The 19,566-nt window shown below is 36.6% G+C and overlaps 2 protein-coding genes across 3 annotated transcripts in view; both read right to left on the bottom strand.

Annotated features, from left to right (window-relative positions):
• Positions 1-4,966, bottom strand: part of LOC132194887 (zinc finger protein ush) — an 86,397-nt gene extending 81,431 nt beyond the window's left edge. Inside the window, exon 1 of the mRNA XM_059616484.1 lies at positions 4,472-4,966. Coding sequence (XP_059472467.1) covers positions 4,472-4,511 — 40 coding nt within the window. The 5' untranslated portion in view covers positions 4,512-4,966. The remainder of the gene's footprint in view (positions 1-4,471) is intronic.
• Positions 4,967-5,642: 676 nt separating this feature from the next.
• On the bottom strand, positions 5,643-19,503 carry LOC132195238 (centrosomin). 2 transcript variants are annotated; one of them, XM_059617107.1, is made up of 10 exons: positions 19,339-19,503; positions 10,167-10,228; positions 9,516-9,721; positions 9,146-9,412; positions 8,941-9,090; positions 8,063-8,881; positions 7,639-8,002; positions 7,429-7,583; positions 7,244-7,376; positions 5,643-7,041 (listed from the first exon to the last, which is right to left on the bottom strand). In XM_059617107.1, exons 1-10 carry the CDS (start codon positions 19,389-19,391, stop codon positions 6,209-6,211), a joined length of 3,042 nt encoding a protein of 1,013 aa, XP_059473090.1. In that variant the 5' UTR covers positions 19,392-19,503; the 3' UTR covers positions 5,643-6,208. The 2 variants fall into 2 exon arrangements, with proteins under 2 accessions (XP_059473090.1, XP_059473081.1); XM_059617098.1 differs by lacking the exon at positions 19,339-19,503 and adding an exon at positions 17,520-17,827.
• Positions 19,504-19,566: the final 63 nt, after the last annotated feature.

Below are 19,566 nucleotides of genomic sequence, written 5' to 3'. Positions count from 1 at the left end.
GTGCCGAGTGCCCGGCCGCTTTTTTATAAGCGCGTCGCCGGCGTCGTTGTCGTTTTTCACCAGATAAAGCGCGAGATATATCAAGAGAGGCATCCTTTAAAATAAGTTTTATACGCGCTTAACTCGCTATATATGTGCCACCATTACCGCTAAAAAGCGTCATCAACAGATGATGCCAAGAGGCGCCCAGGCGTCGTCCACGATCATTAATTTCGCAAATAAAATGAAAAGATTGGACGTGTGTACCTCGTCGAATGCCAACTGCGTCTGTGATATTGTAGAAACATCTGCCTCATTATTGAGACGTGCAGAAGGGCAAAGTTGCCGCCTTCGATATTATATCGATCAAAATCTGTGAAGCGTTAAAATTGTGAGATTATAAGTAAGAAAAATGTTTCCATTTGAGAGCTCCAGAGAATCAGATATAAGGTTGCATCACGAAGTTGAAATTTAAAAATCCATTAGAGTCACCTTATTTTAGCACGAAATTAAACAAGAAGGAAAAGGTACAGTAAAAACTTCAACAAAGGAACAAGGAACTTATAAGTTAAATTATAATGTTTTGCTAACAATTTTGTTAAAATAATTTTATTTAAGCCCATGAATTAGGATATAATTTTTCGGTGATTGACTAATTGAAATTATCAAAAGGGTTACAAAAATATAACGAGTTTCTACAAAATCTGCGTTTACTATATATTATGTCACCGCAATGAGGAAACATTAGACGCTGCATGGTTGGAAAAACGACTGCTTTTCCTCTTAATATATTTAGTTTCTTTTGATAATTTTAGCGTTTCAATTTCAAAACTTATGAAATATTCCTTTTTAAGAAAATTCATTAAACATTTGACATTCTTCAATTCACAACAAGGAATACGACATTTAAAATAGGAAGATAATTAGATTTTTCCTTTAATTTCTAAAAACGAACTCAAGGCACCATAAAATTTTGAATCGGTGCCCTAAATCACACATTTTTTAAATCTCATAAATCTCAATCTCGATTCAAAAAATAAATAAATAAATTTGCGCTGCAAGATTTTTGTTTAATTTAACTCTATTATTTTCTTTATTCCTTAACAGGGCGGTTTCCTTTTCTTGCTTGCAATTGAAGGTCCCAGCCCTTGGCCGTCTGCATTTCACGCCTCTCGTCGACGGTTTTACGCTCAAAATCTGTGAATAAAATCTGCAATCCAGCAACAGCACAATGCGCGCGACGTCGGAGCGCGCGGAGAGAATTGCGAACAAGCTGCGCGCGAGACGAGAGGCGAGGTAAGTTTTGTCTGAAATCATCGATGGCTGCGTGATTATACACTTAGGTGGACAGCGCGCTCTTTCCAGAATATATTGCCGCGCGCACTTTAATGAATCAAGATGAGATATGAATGTGTTAAGCGTCTTTCTCCTTCCAACCAACAACACCACAGACGAGAGCAGAGTGACAAGTTTCTCTAAAAAAAGCTGCTCTCTCGCGTCCCTTTTCCCTCTCTTGAAAAGGAGATCGCAGATAAATCGGCGTTTGTTGAAATTAATTATTCCCAAAGTCAGCCTGTGTGTAGCTACAAATTTCAGAATGGACCTACCCATACGTGAAATCCAAATGAGAGCAACTTTTCCTCAAAATTTATTTGTGTGTTTGTGTGTTTTCTCGCAGTTTTTTCTTTCTTCTTTTTTAATGAGAACGAAATTTTAAAAAAGAGCTTTTGTGCGACGGAAGCGCGAGATTTAAAACGCCTGATGCCGCTCATACTACTTTTGTTATCGCAACGTGCTAATTAAGAATTTATTCGGTGGAGAGATATTAAAAATTATACAATCTGATAGCGGGCCAAGGCAAATATTATAACTTGAGGCTTATCAGTCGCCGACTCGCGGGGTCTTTCCTCTTTCGTCGCGAACCTGCAGTGCCTGTGCCGGTTATCGCACGAGCAGCGTTAATTATAAAAAAGTTGCCCGCCACGAGATAACAAAACGGAGACACACACACAAGACGGGAAGAAAGGATGCATGGCAATTATGTAATGCGCGACTCAAAGATCGACTCGTGCTGATATAATAATTAGCATTTTTCGTCCGCGAGTTTAATTCCGAAAATCACACGGGAATGCTGGAAACAAACGAAAAAAAAGCCGTTCCATTTATTTAAAGGGATTTGAACTGCAGATTATTGATGCCGTGATGCGTTTTCACGTGACCACATTTTAAATGGGATTTATCAACTAGCTGAAAGGTGTCCATTGAAAGTATCCGCCGTTATTTGCAAAAAACAAATTATCACGTTGCAATGCAATTAATTTAATTTAAAAAATGTTGCTTTACTTCAAACAACGATCTTTACATTTTTATTTAATTGTTTTAAATATATTTATGCAATAATATTTTTTATAAATTATGGTTGTTAATTATATTTAAATGGTAAATTAATTTTTATTTTACAATACTTTTTGGGAATAAAGGCATTAATTAATACAATAACGAATTTATTGCAATTCGAACCAAATCTCCTGAATAGACAAAAGCCACAAAAGTTACTAGACGACGCTTCTGTGGGGCTCTACTGTGAAGTAAAATAAATCTTTGCATGATTTCCAATAAATTATGTATTAATAATCACTAATCATGATTCTAGCAGAGTTGAGAATATTGAATACTTCCACACAAGAGTACTTTTTTTCACTTTATAATCAATCTAAAAAGGCTAATATGAGACCAACAAATTTCTAGAACTGCCTTTTGGATAGATATGTAAACCCGAAACAAATCCTGGCCTGGCTCACAACATCGCATTTTTGCTAAGTGATTGCTTGTGATTTGCTTGTGATTCAAGCTCTCATTTTATTACATCTTCAGAAATGTGAATTTTGACCGATTTGATCGAGGAAAATTTTCTTGAAATTTCTGTCTGGGCGCAATGTGGGAACGGATGAAAAAATCTCTTGCGGAAAAGGATGTGAGACTTGAAATCTCGGCAAGGAGATTAATATATCTCCTTGCGCGCATTATATCGGTTTAGACATTTTGTCATTATCGCGGCTTGGCTGCATATATAACCGCTCATAAAAATATAGCACACTTCCTGCCTGTTTATCAATAGCCGATTGATAACAAGCAGCGCAGTTAAGAGGGAGTTAACGAATTGGCTGCGTTATCACGCGCGCTCTCTGCTGATATCAAGGGAAACGACGGCAGTATGTGGGTGCGCGCTGCTGCCTTGTCATTTGAATAAAATGTCAAACAAGCGCCCGCTCAATGTTGGAAAAACACAGTTTTTTTTTTATTCAATATGCGCGTTATTTTTCCTCAACATCTGCCAGGCCTGATAAAAAAATAACGTTTGATAATCAGTGCGACTTTCTACATAAAACAAATGCGCGGTTGCAAAATATAATGCAAAAATAAAGTTCTTTTTTTCTACCAACAATTAAGTTCAGAAATTATGTTGAAAAAGTGAAAACAGCTGCTCTATTTTTATCGCTTTACTCTACTCAGATAATCAAAGTTAAAAGTTACTGATGTGACAATTACAATAATTCATTCAATTGAATTTTACCATCAAATTTGCAATTGCGAGCAAAGAATTGAATTTTTGATGTCGAATTTTTTCAGCAATATTTGGAACTGTGAATTTGGTCAAACCCAAAAATTATTTTAAATAAAATATTAATCATAAACGGTTTTGGTTTAAATTATATTTTATTTTCTTTAATCAAAATCTCAAATTTTAATCCAACTAGTGGTCTTTTAAAGCTTTAATTCACAAACAATACGGCTATTTTAATAAAGCTTTATTCAGCAAGGAAAATCTTGTTTTTCACCCATAAAAGTGCTTTCACTTCGATTCTCAAAATAATTGTATTTTTGATTAATTTATTTCCTATGACAAGACTTGCATTTTTAATTCTAATAATTAAATACAACTGAAAAAACAGCTGAAAACAATTAAGTTTCATGTAAAACTTACAAAGAAAAAGCTAAGTTCAAAAAATCCAAAACAAAAATTATTACTTTTCAATTTTCTTTCCCCATCTCTATCTCGGAACGTTATTCAAGGTAAAGGCGATTAAGTCAAAAGTTACTAATTTAAGAAATTAAAATGTTGATTTTAACAACTTCTAGATGTTTTCATTAGGTTATCACAACTATGGCGGTGTACAAAATAAAGTTTTAAACAGGTCTTCGTCTCGAGCCAAACACATGCACGTCTCGCGTGGTTGCATACCCTACACTAGACAATAACGCGTAGGACGCTGACAGATAACATTGAAGATACAAGCGTCAAACTCAAACATATTTTATATTCGGTATTCGTAATATTATAAAAAAAATATATATATTTTTTTTTAATAATAAATTTTGTGAAATTAAAATTGTCACCCAGAAGTGGCCTCATAGATACAAATAAATTTATATTATACTTTCCTCCTAGGAAGTCGTTTAGATAAAGTATTAATTAAAAACTTGTACTCACTCTTGAGGGGCTTCGGGTTGCTCTGCTTTCGGCGGGACATGGTGGCTCCGTCGATGTCCACGTCTCTGTCCGGTCGCTCGCTCGACGAGACTATACTGTCCGAGTGTGTCTCTCTTTCTCACTCGCGTTGTCTCACGGCACACAACAACAAAATAATATTTATAATGAGCCGAGTGTGTGAGTGTTGTGTATTGTGCACGCGCTTATCTGTCCATGCTACTGTGCCGTGTCTTATCACCGCAGCAGCACAGAGATAAAGAGCAGCCGTCGGCGTGCAGATAACACCAGAGACGAAGCACCAGACCGTTCGTCCGAGTGTGTTGTTTTGCTTCTGGTTGCACGTCCGAGAGAACCACTGTCACCACTGCAGCCCAAGAAAGCGTCCGATGTGAATGTGCGAAAGGAATTTGAAGCACGCGCGGCGTGTAGTGCTGAGCTCGACTTGCTGTGTGTCGACTCTCGGTCCGCCCAGCACCAACTGAGCCCTCTCTTCCGCGGATCCGCGGCACAGTCTCGCCAGTGAGACTCACTCGATCGCGCGCCGCAGCTGCACTCGCTCTCATTGGTCTCGAACCTCAGACTGAAAATGTTCGGAAAAGTCACAGACGAAGGGCTTAATAATTTATCGGCAAGAAATCTCTTCGACGTGTGAAAAATGCCCTGGCATGATTTATGATAGTTTAATTTTCACTACATTGTTCAACTAAATTTGTCTTGAAAAATCAATTTAATAAATCTACTATTTTAATGTATTATTAGTATTACTTTTAAACTACGTATTGATTGAGGAAAAACAACAAATTTTGATTCTCTGCCAACTAAATAACATAAAAATTATTTATGCTTTATGCACATTCAAAGATGCTTAAATTGGAAAATAAGTAATATAGAAAATACATATCGTCTAGTAGATATATATAAATGTTTTAAGAATTTGAGGTAAGATTTCACAATCGGGGGTTGATCCATGTTTGAATTTGAAATCGGCTTTTCCTCGATCGGTCCTGTGAGTTTTTTTTTTTATTAAACAATAAACAACTCATAAAATCCGATTTTTTCAAAGCCCAAAATTTGTTGGTTGAAATTAATAATTAAAATAAAGCTAAAAATACTTTTCAACTTGCACATTATGTGGATTACTTATATTAGGAATTTTGGTGAAAAAAATCACTCATTTTATACCTACAAATAACTCTTTTATTGTTAAGAAGTCGTCAAAGTCATTACTTTACATCATCATATTATACAATTCGTACTAATCAGTAGTCATTACGTATCACATTGATAGAAATACATGGCAAAGGGAGTTCAACTTCCATAAAAATACCAGAGTTGTCTTTCTTTCATATAAAAAGGCAAGCGTCGTAAAATACCCCCTGATCTCTTTCAGGCACACTTGCAATTTAATTTTTTTTTCTTAGGACACAACATCTCATCTGCATATAATTACTTGGAAATTAATTAATACTCTTGCTAAACAAACAACATTGAAATCCAAAATTTTCATTACCCAGGGGAATAAGAACCGGGTAAGTACATTTAAATGTTCCAAAAAACAATGCCACCAATTGTCATTGGTACGAATGTATCAAAACAAAAGGTTTCATATAACTAAAGTCAAGAAATTGTCAACATAATGTGAGGAAAGATTGTAAAAAAACCAAGTGCAAAACAACGTCTTAAAACAAATTAATTAAGTAGACAACAGAGGACAACTCATATCAGACGTGTTGTACTTCACGGCGTTTTGGGCACACTTGGCAACATTTTGAGATTGTGGGAGGCCTTCTGGAGCACCTCCTCGGTACGCAGCAGCTGCTCCTCCATTGAGGCCTGGACCTTCAGTCGGTCCCGGTTTTTCTTGTTGAGCGTCTCCAGACAATTTTCAATGATTCGTTGGCTCAGAGCCAGTCTCTGCTTGAGGTGTCTGTTTTCGTGGTTCAGTCGGCTCTTCTCGTCCTCCTTGATTTCATTTATGCAGCGGCCAGTGTCACTGTCGATGCCTAAATCCGGACTTGAAAGGGTGTGTCTTTGAGTGGCCTCTGTGCTGGATGGAACCGAACCGGTCCCGTTGAAGATTTCGTCGCTGTCCGAAAGGTGGACGAGACTGGACGGAGCCGTCGAGTGGTTGGCTGTGGACTTTGAGGCCTCCAGTTGGTGGATCTGGTGGGTAAGCAGTTGGCAGTGCTGCTGGGCCTCCTCCACTTGGTGTGCCAAAATCTCACAACGCTCGATGTCCTTCTTTGACGCTTCCTCCATGTGTTGGCACTTGCTGGTGGCCTCGAGAGCTTTGGTCTCAAGCTGCTGGCACATTTTGCGGGTTTGCAGGATTTCCTCCTGCATGGTGGCCTTGGCTTTTTCCATACTGGCCAAGGCCTCTTGAGTTTCGTGTTGCACTTTCTGGAGCTGAGAGTGCAGTTGGTCGCGCTCCGAGAGTTGGCTTTCCAAATGCCTGATGCGTGTTGTGGCGTCACCAAGCAAATTCTCGAGTTCCGAGATTTTGATGTTAGCTTTCTCGAGCTTCTCCTGCGCTTCAGTCAGTCTTCGAATATACACTGAGATCCCCTCCTCTCCCTGAAATTTGTATTGGTTCAATTATTATACGAATTTATTTTTACTCTTTACTTGTTTTTAATTTTATTAAAAACCCAATTTTCTCTGGAAATTTATATGATCATTTAATTTTTGTTTATAAAATTCTCCGAACAATAAGTATAGATTTTATGTAAGTATCATGAAAAAATCATCCTTTAATTGCAACCCTCCTGTAACTTGCCTTGGCAACACAAGCTGTAACTTCCAGCTGCTGTCTCATAGCTTCGTTTTGATGCAGCATCTTCTCCAGTCTTGAGCGTTGGAATTCTAATTCCTGGATCATTTCAGTAGTCACAGATAGACCCATGGACTGCAAATAAAAACGTGTTAAAATCATAAAAAATAGCAATAATTGAAATTACCTGTTGAAGAGGATATGATGGTGAACAGGCAATAACATCACTGTTGTGAGTTTTTAAAAGAGTCTTGTATCCACTAACTTCGGCTAACAAAGCTTCGTTGATTTGTTCAGTGGCATGAAGTCGGTGGACCAGCTTCTTGTAAGATGCTTTTTTGCCTGTTAATAAAATTTGATATAATTATAAATTTACAAAATATAATTGAAATAGTACCAGGTGTTTTAGGAGAGTGGTCCTGTTCTGAGGAGGCTGGTGAGGAGACTCCCTGGTTGACTGGAGTCTTGTTCTCGGGCAGTCCTATCCTGGCGAGGGACACAGTTCGGTCAGGCTCAGACCAAGCCTCTGATTCAGAGTGGTTTCCACGAGCCTTTCTCTCCACGGCAGTTGCTCCGCTGCCAATTTCCTCATCCTCCTCGTCTTGTTCTTCGATTTCGTGCTTTCGAGGGGGCCTTGGTGGAGGCTGCACTTTGCTTTTCTCCAAACTCCACCTTGCAAGTTCGATTTCTTTTCCGGAATCCAGATCACTTGATATGCTGACTGGCCACAGGTCAGCAGTCCTGTCCTTGCGAGCTTCAACCTATTATTATTTTTTATTTTTAATAAAAAACCAATAATGAAGATTTAAATTAAAAACTACCTCCTGGAGGAATTCTTGCTGCTCCGGACCCTTCAGGAAGGCTTGGATCTGGTTGATCAGAGATTCTTCGTGTCCAGCACTGCTGAGGTTGGTCATGTCATGGTCTAAGGTGTGTTCGGTCATCCAGGACATAGAGAGAGTTGTGCATTTCTGCCGAGCATTTCCCAAACTGTTTTCCACAAGTTGGAGAAGGCTGGCCCTGTTTGCAGCAGAAAAAGCGCTGAGCAAGTGGGGTCGTCGAAGAAGGGTGGCCAAAAATGCAGCAAGTTCATCCAAGCGACTCATCATCATTATAGCTGTGCCTCCAACCTCGGAAGGAATGACTGAAGTCTTCCTCTGGGCCCTCTCAAGCTGCAACTGCAAATCAGATATTTCCGCATGCAACTCTGCTTCAGTGGCAGCTTTCTCTCTCAGCAGTTCGGAGTTTTCTTTGGTCAGTTTTTCCACTTGCTTCCGCTGGCATTCGAGTTCGGTCCACAGATGCTCGTTCTCTTCTTGATGCATCTGACCAATTTGGTCTGGACTCAAATTCTTATACTTCTCCTGGATGGTTGTGATTTGGTTATGTAACTCTTTGTTTTTGGTGACCAACGTCTGCACGACCTTCATCGATTTCTTTTGCTTTTCTTCAGATTCGACAAGTTTTTTACTCAACATCTGGTGGTCAGCTTCCATTTGGGAAATAACTGTTTGCTGACTGTCCAAGGATTGCCTCAGGCTTTCGAGTTCCTTCAGTTTCTCGTCCAGCCTGATTTGGATTTCCACAATGATTCTCCTCTGATCCTCCAGAAGCTTGTCCTTGAAGCAAAGCTCTTGGACCTAAAAAGTAATTATAACATAAAATATGATTTTCAGTTAACGTCATTTGACTTGCAAACCTTGATTTGAATTTCGGGAGCTTTCGATTCCAGCGCTTCGTTCAGTCGCCGTTCTCGTTCCTGACTTGAAACAAGTTCTTCAGATACATTCTGCAACTTTTGTTCGAGGTCGTTGATTTGGAGTTGCAGTGATTCTACTACTTCAGGATCCTAAAAAATTGTCAAATTTTATATAAGAATGGCTTTACATAATTCTTCTTAGTACCTGTTTCTCCACTTTTGAACCTCTTCCAGGAGGAGGTGGTGGAGGCATAAGGAATGAGCTGGGCAGGTCGAAGGCGTCTGCATACAGAGCCATTGAGTTTTCCATCGGCTTTGGGTGGCCGTTGGACACAGGACGGCTTTCCAACTCTTTGCGCAGCTTCTCCATTTCAGAGTTGTGCTGCTCTTCCATCATTTCAATGGCTTTGCCAGCTTGGGCAAGCAAAACCTGCTTTGACTGCATCTCCCGCCGCAAAGTTTCCATTTGAACCTGTTTGAAAAGAAAAATAATATTAATACCCTTGTTGTTATTCCATTAAATACTCAACTCATCTTAATTCACAATTATTTTCATAATTTTTTTTTCAACATACCTTAAGCTCAATGAGCTTTTTCTCTGCCCCATCTCCATCACTCAAGGGTTTGCCCAGTTTCTGCATCCGCTCTTCCAGGAAGTAGATGCGCAACTTGAGGTTAAAATTCTCCTTTTTGAGGATTCGCAGCTCCTCCTCATACTGCTTGACGGTCCTTCCACTCATGGAGGTTGCAGCCGCGGGCTGGTTTTGCAGTAGTTCCGAAACTGCAAAATTAGACAGATTTGAGTAACAGTTGTCAACACCAAAAATGATTTTGTTTTTTCCAGTGCGTGTTTGAGAGTGCAATATACCTTGAAATTTCTATGTCATCTCTCATACTTAACATACACACACTAGTGGCTTTGAGGTAGAATCAATAACCCACCAGTGAGGGCAGGTATATCAAATTTCCCTTAAGCCGCAAACAAAGAGAGAAACAAGAACTGGGTCAGCCCTTGCATAATGAGCAGTGATGAGTATATTTTGGCAGGTGTTTTCAATTGAAAACAACAACAAAATGAATGATGAATTAGGTCTTTATAATATCTATGCCATCGTTAGATTTTTTTTTATTATTTAAAATATATTTTTGTTTTTTAAGCAAGAAACATACAAGTTTGTATTGAACCGAGAATAAATTGTAGATAAAATCAAACCTTTAGAACTTACATGGACTGTCTGATGTTTCCTCTGCATCAAAGATTATGCTCTCAAGCTGGCTTGGACTTGTGCTGAAACAAAAGCAAATCTATTATAAAAAAGTCGTGTGGTGTTCATTTATTTTTTCTTCATAATCGTACGAAAGAGACACGTGTTTGTACGTCGTAAAATAATAAAGCAGAACGGCGTTGTGACAAAATAGCTTGTTGCGCTCACGGTCAGGTCAGTTTCATTAAAGAATCTGAATGTGTATGTGATAAACAGCTATTCAATGCGCGTAAAACAATACCGAGACTAGAAGTAGTATTATTTAACTCGGAAAGAACAAAAGAAACTAAATATTTTGCATTGGATAATAGTTGTAAAAATTGCATCAAGGATCAAATTTCATCTCAAATTGGTGCAACTGTAAGTTGAACTCGGATTTCGTAATGAAATGTTCACTTCACTATCCCAATTGTGTTAGAAATGGGTATCGATTTCAGTTTATTTGTCTCTGAAGCCTTGAACGCGAAACAATTAAAAGAGCTGCGAGCTAGGTATGGAGCCTTAGAAGCGACGTTTCTGTAAATGGAGATTTTATGAAGTGAGTATAAATGAGAGACAGCTCTACTTGCTGCAGCTGGCTTTTTTAGGGAGGAATGACGCAGTTTTGGTGGAAGTATGAACGATATGCCGTCATCCGCAGATGGACTGGGAGGGTGAATCCACAGGGGGGGATCAGTGAGACGAGAAACAGGCAGAAAATTGTCACTACGGCAATCTTAAGGATGTTTCTTAACTAAAATTGAGTTTATTTTGCTTTCCACTGAAATTATATTATTAGAGGATTTAAAAAATCATCAATATGAGACGCAAGAGACCAAATTATTTTATAAATATGGGCCTCTTTTATCAGAAAAATTAAAAATGCAAAAGATAATAAAAAATGCACATGTGTATTATGTAATATTATAAATAATTAGTTTCTGATAATTCAACTAATGTAATAATTACTCAAATACCAAAGAAAGACCAGAGACTTAATTCTAGGAACCTAGGCTTACTCATGATAAGTAATAACGTCCTGTACACTTTAGATCACAAGGAGACAACAGGAATAAAAAAGAATTAATCTTTTAAAACGTGAAAAAAAATAAAAAATAATAATCAATGAAACTAATTAAATTATTAAATAATTCATTATGCAATATTAATAATAGTAATAATAATTGTACAATTATTAAAAAACTTAAATAAGGTATGTGTGATAAATGTATTAAACTTAAAAAGGGTCCTATGCAATACTCACGTTTCGTTAAAAAAAAAGCAAAAAATATGGTTTTATATAAGGATTTTTTTATACGATTGCTGAAATTCACAACGACCTTGCGCTTTTCAGTGAATCTCTGATATATTCCAAGGAGTAGGAACTATCATCCAAAATAGTTAAGAATGACAAATGCGTTCACCACTTGTGCACACCATAAATAAATACAACGCCACGTGCTCAATGCCAGTTGAAAGATGGAAAGCATAATGGTAATAATAACCTGGCGGGAACATATTTCCCGTTTTGGAGTAATTAAACCGCGGCTTAATACAAATTAGTTCGAGACTCGATCCAATTAGGAAAAACGACGATGGTTTTTGTATTTATATTAAACACACACGTACGAACATAAATCGTATGTGTTTATTTTTAATCATGCAGCGTCAGAAATGAAGCGGCGAGGAAGCAGTCGGTGTGTTTTGGGACTCTAAGTCGCGTTTATTTTGGGCCTGCCACCGACCGACGGCCGACCGTGAAGTTTTTTGAGGATATATACGTGCGCGAGGGAGGAAATCAAGTAAAAAAACTATTTCTCTAGATTGTCATTCGAAAAAAGAAATGCATGCATGGACCACGCGCCTTTTTATTAAGAGTGGAGGACAGCGCGCTTCCTGCCAGACTCTTTGCTCTTTATCAATTAAGCGTGAGTGCGTGCGCTTTCATTTATTTGTCTGCTGCCACTGTCGACACAAACACACACAACCGACTTATCAGTCAGAGTAAATATAAAAGCCGAGCAGAACTGCCGCTCAACTTTCAGCCTGCTTGTATTATAAAGGATCTGGAGACTTTTTTCAGGAGCCATGTGGACTCCTGACATTGACACAAGGACGTCGCAGACATCAAAGTGATATAAATTAATCACAAAAGTTTTTTATTTCAAAGGCATAATTTAAAATCAATTCTGACAGCTAATAACGCATTTTTTTTTTAATATATTTTATTTTAGAATTTTTTCGATTTTAGTACCTCCTTTTTAATGGTATATAAGTTTGTTGTTCAATTGATATTTTTTTCTAACCAACATTCATTTTAAAATTCAAACTATTTTTTTCATCAAGACTATGTAATTTTTAAGTTTGGTCTATTGTGAAATCAAAACTTGGAGGATTTTTTTCAAGGTGAACAATGCTTTTTTAATCTGGTTGCACTTACATTTTTGAACTGTCTCAATTCACCATATTTTGATCGGGTGAAATTGTTTCAAAATTTAATAAAACGAGAGCTACTTAAAAAAAATTAGCTTCAGTGGAATAAATTACAAAAAATTTACAAAAATGTATCTGTATAAATTTCATAGCAACTTATGTACAAAAATGGCAGAGGAATAACGAATAAAACGAGACCAGTTTTGTTGAAAAGAGTAACTGGGTTGGATGAATAAGGCGCTCATTTGAGCTTCTCTGTAGTCAGCCACGTGGGAAAGCTAAAAGCGAAAAGCAATAAACGCCGAAAGAAAGGGCACGATTGTTGGCAGTTGTGGCCGGGGAGCGACTTCGGAGAGCTCAGAGTTTATCATTAATATAACAGCAAGGACGCATGGTTGTGTCGCTCTTTATTTGCATAATTAGCTGACGTCAGGGGAACGACGACGCATATTATAGTAAAAAGAAGATGCGCGAATATGCCATGCCGCAGTGTTGATTTCAAAAAGGATCGCGCACGAAACGGCGTGAAATGTCGAGTTTTTTGTTTCAAAATTATAATTATATCAAAATCGTAAAGAGAAGATTCTTTTGAACTCCGGAGAAGACGTTTAAAAAATGTCAAAACAACATGACTGCAGAACGAGAATGTTTGTCTCTTTGCTCTCCAATTCATCTCTTTGATTAGGTAGCGGTTCAGCTAGTCAAAATATAAACAAAAAATTCTTAGAAATACGATTGAAAAATTAACACTTATTGGAACTGATTATTAACATTTAATGAAAAAAGGAATAATTCTGATGAATTAATTCACACAAGTTTAATTGAAAATTACTGATGAATTTTGAACAAACACCAATCAAATTATGAAATATTTTTTTTATTAACTCTGTTTTAAAGGAGAAATTAAAAAAAGGTTTAACCAATTTTCTGATTTATAGTGGATTTTATTATGGTGCGTCACGCTTACGAAATTCTAGTCTGCGTTGAGTAAATAGAGGAGCGTTGTATTAATCTAGATATTGAGCAGGAGAGGATCAGATGATTCACTGGCGCGGAAAAAATGGAAGCAGCACAGGAAGAGGGTGGCGTCATTGCTTATTGAACCATTATGCTCTGGGCAAGGGGTGCACTTGGAACCTTTAAAAGCAGCTAATGAGAAAAAACAGCGGAAGAGCTCCTTTCATAAAAATAAGTATAGGTGTTGATGATAAGGATCCAGAAATTATATTTTCATGGATAAATTGCACACACAATTTTTAGTTAGTTGTTTGTTTTATGCTGTAGTATTTGTAATTGTGCAATTTAAAGTGTGAAAAATATAGCTTTGGAATATACATAGTTAATAAAGAAATATAATATTTTATGAATTGCAGTTGTCAATTTTTTCCTAAATTTATGATTTACATGTAAATTTTATATTAATTGAAATTTAAAAATAAAATAAACAAACAATGATTTTTAGAAAGCAAAAGATTCACAGTAAATATTTTTTTAATAATATCACCAACAATACACTTGATTAAGTTAATCAGATCTTTAAAGCTGCCACAAATTATGTTCACAATTATTAAAACTGTATTGTCATTTTCTAGTTTCAGCTGCAATATGTACAAGTTTTTATCGCTCACTTCCAACATTTGACTTCAACAAAGCTAAGCAAATTAGTTTTTTCACGCGTATTTGAACTCATCCACAAACAAAGCTTGAGATAAAAAGTTCTACGCGCTTACAAGTCCGGCTCAATGTGGCCAACTGAATCTAATTGTCGACGCAAGGCGAGCAGAAATTAGGACACGACATTGCAAGTGGCAAAGATCGGCAGCGCTCTCAAGAGTCAAAAGAAAGAGCAGACGCCGAGATGCAATGGCAGTTCACGGCGGCCACAGTTTTCGCCTTGTGAAAATAAAATATCTCCGAGGTTAACGGCCCGTGAAATTTTAGGGAAACACCCGGGTGTGTTTGTTGAGGATCGGAATTAAGAATTGGACGAGGAGGGACGTATGCGAGGGGTGATGCGATAATTGTGTGGTGCTCTCTCGATATAAATATACTCAGGGACACCACTAGACGACTCAGCCCAAGCATGCGCTTCTTTGAAATAAACACACACCGCTGGCGAGCATGAATAAATGCAGATCAAAATCTCCAATCGAAATTGATCTGCAAATATAATCTTTTTGGTTGTGACTAAAACCTTTAAACTGTGTATTTTGCTCAAATTCAATAATTTCTAGGCCTAGATAAGGGGACGTTCTTGGTCTAAAAATAATTTAGAAAAAAGTTTCGTGGGGCAAAATAAACAAAAACAATTCCTGTCAACGCTGAGGGGATCTTTTTGGGAAGATTTAAATTTATACAATTTATTATAAACTGCATTGCAGATTTTGCCTGGAGCATTAAAATTCAAGAATTTCAGTCCTTTGAATATCAATAGAATTTCAATAGAAAATAGAGAGAAAAAAGGGATTAAAGTGTAATTTCTTTTAATGATCTAATTATGCACTTCAAACTAAGATTACTCCTCAAAAAAAGAATAATTTAAAGTATTTATACCTTCCATATTCATGAGACGCGATCTAATAAGAAATCCTACATTTCATTCAAAACTTTCATTGACAACGAATAAAACTTTTAAATACGTGCTTATTAAAATGAAGATAAAAAAATTGCATAAAATAATTTGTTTAAATTTTTTTTAAATCGGTTATAAAATGTCTTTTTTTTTAATTTAAATTTTTTTTACAATCATTTTTTTTACAAATCAAAAGAGAGATTTCATGAATTTCATTTAGTTACTTGAATATTTTTTTTAAGTAGTGAGGGGCGATCAAGATAAATCAAATCTAAACAAAGCCCAACCTCTCATCCAGAATCTCATATATTAATGCATAATTCAAAGAACACACCCTTTATGCCTTAATTTAGTTATGAAATCACGCGGCTAATGATCCGTGCAAACTGACGCAACCCATTAATTACATTTGGCGACAACCTCAAAATAGATGTGCTGACTTTTGAGGTCAAAGTGCACCAGGTGGTCGCGCACGCTGATCGAATTCTCATGATCTCCGCGAAAAAAGCGCCACGCCCCGGTTTTTTTTCATATTTATATTTATATATAAATAATATCGCGCGTCAATTCATTAGCTAGATTAAAATTCGCGGGGGATTGCCCTAGCTGTTGGAACTTTGACCCCGCCTGGGCCAGATTTAGACTTGGAACCGGTCCCCCTGCCAAATTATGAACACCTTTTTTGCCGCACGCGGTAGTCCTACGCCAAAAACACCCACAACGGCTGAAAAAATAAGACGAGCAAGAACCTGAGATGCCTGGATAATAAAAGATTTCCGGCGAAGATTTTAAAACATTCGGAGAGTGAACACATGCGAGATTCACAAGATGCGGCCAGCTGCATCTGTGCGCAGCTCCTCAAAGATGCTGAGGACTTCATATGTGCTCATTGTGAGATGCACACAAGGAAATTGCTTTTTGTAAGCTTTTTTCAAATACAACAAAGAGTAAATAAAAAAAACAGCAAGTTCAAGATTAAAATTCAATATGGTATTGTGTTATTAAAGTTTTGTTGTCAAAGAGTAAGATGCCCGGCTGTTTGTTATCAGATGAAAATAAAAGCTTTTGTTATTAAATGTAGAAGCAGATAAATAACTCCATAAATTGCATTATTTGTAATTATTCGATATTTGATTGAAATTTTTTTTGAAAATATTATTGTGCTATATTATTTTCCTCCACAAAACGAGAGATAAAAATAGTTCAATCTATTTTAGTTGCAAATATTTTATCACTTTTATATGAAACTCATAGGTTAAATCTTATTGTTAGAAATAATTAAAAGGCTTAAGATTTTCCCATGTCCCCAAATCTTTATTGCTCAAAGTTTTAACTCCAAGTCCAAGTTATTATTGTGATAATTTTTGTATCCTATACAGGCTATACAGAACAAAAATATTTAATACTAGCTATGAACTAATTTTGCATTCATTTATATTTACCAAAGTTATTAAAAAATTAAAATAAAATTAAAAATTTTGATATCTAGACGCCAAATTTATATCAAGTAAGTTGCCGAAAACCAATCCTCAAACCGCAGGTCCATGCCAAAGTGCCACGGACTACTGAGCTGCTGACACTTCATTTTGGCGCTATTAAATATTTTGCCACAATATTTTTGTTTTACATATTATATATAGAAATATTGTCGTGGTGGTTGAAAATTAAATGCAAGAAACCGTTGAAAAATCCATGAAATTGGAAAAGATTTCAGCAGTAATTGTGGTACTTTTGTCCCTTTCCTGCTCACTTCAAGCTATACAGGAATTTAAAAATTCCAAGCATTTTTAAGGAATTGCCACAAAAAATATTGCAGAAGCAAATTCCTTGATGTGTTTGCTAATATTTTCTTCCTCACTACACAAAAGACAATTCTATGCGAGCTTCCCAGAGTTTACTTTCTGCTGATTATTTTAAACTGTTGCTTACAAAATTAAATTAATTCAATCAGATAAAAATCGTTTTTACTTTAAGCGTATGATTCACTAACAAGACCAAATCTTATTTCCTCCTTAAAAAAAATTGCTTAAAATTTCACACAAATTCAAATTGTGAAGTAGTGCTCAATCGGAGGGAGAACTAAAAAGTTTCAGCAATGGCAAAATTTAAATTGAATAATTTTTTCAAATCATGATTGCTTGAATGGAAATTTAATTAAAATTAAATTAATTTTGTACCGATTTACGCAGTGGAAATTTGGCAAAATGTCACGATCTTTTGCAAGCTGCGTGCGATGGAGGGATGATGACGTCAAGCGAATTGCGCGGGATTGGGGATTTTTTTTCGGAGGTGCGTACGAAGGGGTTGAGATCGACCCATTTTAGACTCACCAGTAGGGCAAGATCGGTTTGGCCCTGGGGGAGGTGAGGACGGCGCCCCACTGCGGGTCCATCGAGGGACTTCGCTTGAGAAAGGGCGCCAGGCTCCTGCGGGCCGGGGGCGACAAACTGCGTCTGCTGGCCATCTTCCCTTGATCTCTGGACCAGCAGATCGATCACATGACTAGCGGGGTCTCTTGAACCGTTCAGCCCCGGGGCTCGCGCATCCCCGCGAACTCGAATCAGCTGGCCGATTGGTCTGTGGCGGTCACTGGCGGGGCAGGTCGCGTCCGACGTGCCACTCGAGCATCAAACTCTGCACTGCCAGAGATGAATCTGTGCGGGGCCGTCGCTTACCCAGCGCATGCGTCCCCTCTGTGAGGACCCCTATTGCCATTCTATTACGATTCCTCTCCCTTTCCAACGCATCGCACTGCACTCGCGGCGCCGCGACGATTTCCTTGTGTCATTACGCGATTCATTACTACTGGCGCCTGCCCGACCATGCAATTAAATTTTTTCTGGATGCATCTTGAGCTTTTCGATCATTTTTTTTTAATGATGGAGTTTAATTAAAATTCATTTCTGCTTCTGACGGGTAATGTGACCTTAAATCGCCATTTCTGATTTTCTACCAAATGAGTTTGAAATGTATTATTACAAGTACATTTTGGAATAATTTTAATAATTAATAGACAAAAAATTTGAATAGATTTATGCTAATTTTTAGAATGACTCTTTTAAATGTGGTCAAAAAAAAGTGGAGAGCATTTATTGAAAATTAATATTTTTTTTAAAAAAAATCTTCATACAGATAATACACTTATTTTTACTTGCAATAATGGAGAATACAAAACAAAACCAAAGTAAGATTGATAAAAATTTTGATCCTAATAAATTTATTGTTAAATACCAAAACGCATTTCAATTGCATACTGGATTAATTTAAATAATTTTTAAATAAATTTCAAGAGTCATTTTTATTATCTGTTTGGTCAAACAGCAGCTAAAATTTTTGTGCTTTGCATAATAGTCATAATTAGAATAATTCAATAAACAACTTTGTTTATTTCTGTGAAAAAAAAAGTACATATAGTTTTTGCTGCTTTAAAGACTGTGTATCAAGCAAGTAGAGTTACATTAATTATAAATAAAATTTGTGCGCTATAATTTAAAAAAAGTTGGCAAAACTGAATGGAATTGCCAAAAAATATTTGAAATTTGAATTAAGTAAATTTTTAATAGCAAAATCAAGAATTGTTCTATTACCTTGACTGCAGAATTTGTTAAATAAATAATAAAAAATAAATGATTTATTAATAATTAAATATTATTGTTCCTATTTAATTTAACATTTAAAATTTGTAAACTTTGTCCTAACCCTAGTTCCAGTCTAAATCTAATATAAAAATTATTAAAACACTACATCAGGCTGAAACCCATGGTTAAATTAATTAAAAAGTCTGGATTAATCAGTTGATCAAACTACATAAATATTATAATATAAAAATGTTACAAACTTTCCGTGGATGGTATTGAAAATTAAAATTCAATTTAATTGATTTCATTTGCTGTTGGTTTTAATTTTTAGTGCTTTAGATTAGAATTTATTTTTATGTACCAGAAAACACAGTACTAAATTCCTTTAGTCAGTGATTATTTAAATTTCGAATATCTTATCATGATTATCATCCCTCTTTTAACGCCGTTCCACCGAGTTATGAGACAAAAAGTTGCGAAAGTAAAACTAAAAGCATGTAAATTCCACAAATCCACTGAAATGATCACCTGCAATTCCGCTCTCGATTTTCAACTAAACTTTTCCACTTACTTGTCGCCGAACAAGAAGGAATTTATGTCGCCTTCCTCGGGTATGACTTCCATTGTGCTCCTGAAGTGACCTCACAGGTCAATGCATTCAAAAACGGCGAAGAAATCCCGAAATTCGATAAGTCGGCAGGTCTATGATTGAAGGTCACGCTTCGAACGTTGGATGTTTTGGTTGCGTTTTGAAATTGCGCGCGAGAAGGAGTCTCAAACATGTGATGAGAATTTAGCA

Source organism: Neocloeon triangulifer, unplaced genomic scaffold (assembly GCF_031216515.1).
Source record: "Neocloeon triangulifer isolate White Clay Creek 2 clone unplaced genomic scaffold, ASM3121651v1 ptg000001l, whole genome shotgun sequence".
Lineage (NCBI taxonomy): Eukaryota > Metazoa > Arthropoda > Insecta > Ephemeroptera > Baetidae > Neocloeon > Neocloeon triangulifer.
Note: the sequence above shows the minus strand (reverse complement) of the source record. Positions and strands in the feature narration are given on the sequence as shown.

Coding starts and splice junctions, on each gene's coding strand:
- LOC132195238 (XM_059617098.1), bottom strand. CDS start 17,653: ATGGCCAGCAGACGCAGTTTGTCGCCCCCGGCCCGCAGGAGCCTGGCG. Junction 9,722..10,166: donor GGAAACATCAGACAGTCCAT/GTAAGTTCTAAA, acceptor CTAATTTTGCAG/TTTCGGAACTACTGCAAAAC. Junction 9,091..9,145: donor GTTCAAAAGTGGAGAAACAG/GTACTAAGAAGA, acceptor ACAATTTTTTAG/GATCCTGAAGTAGTAGAATC.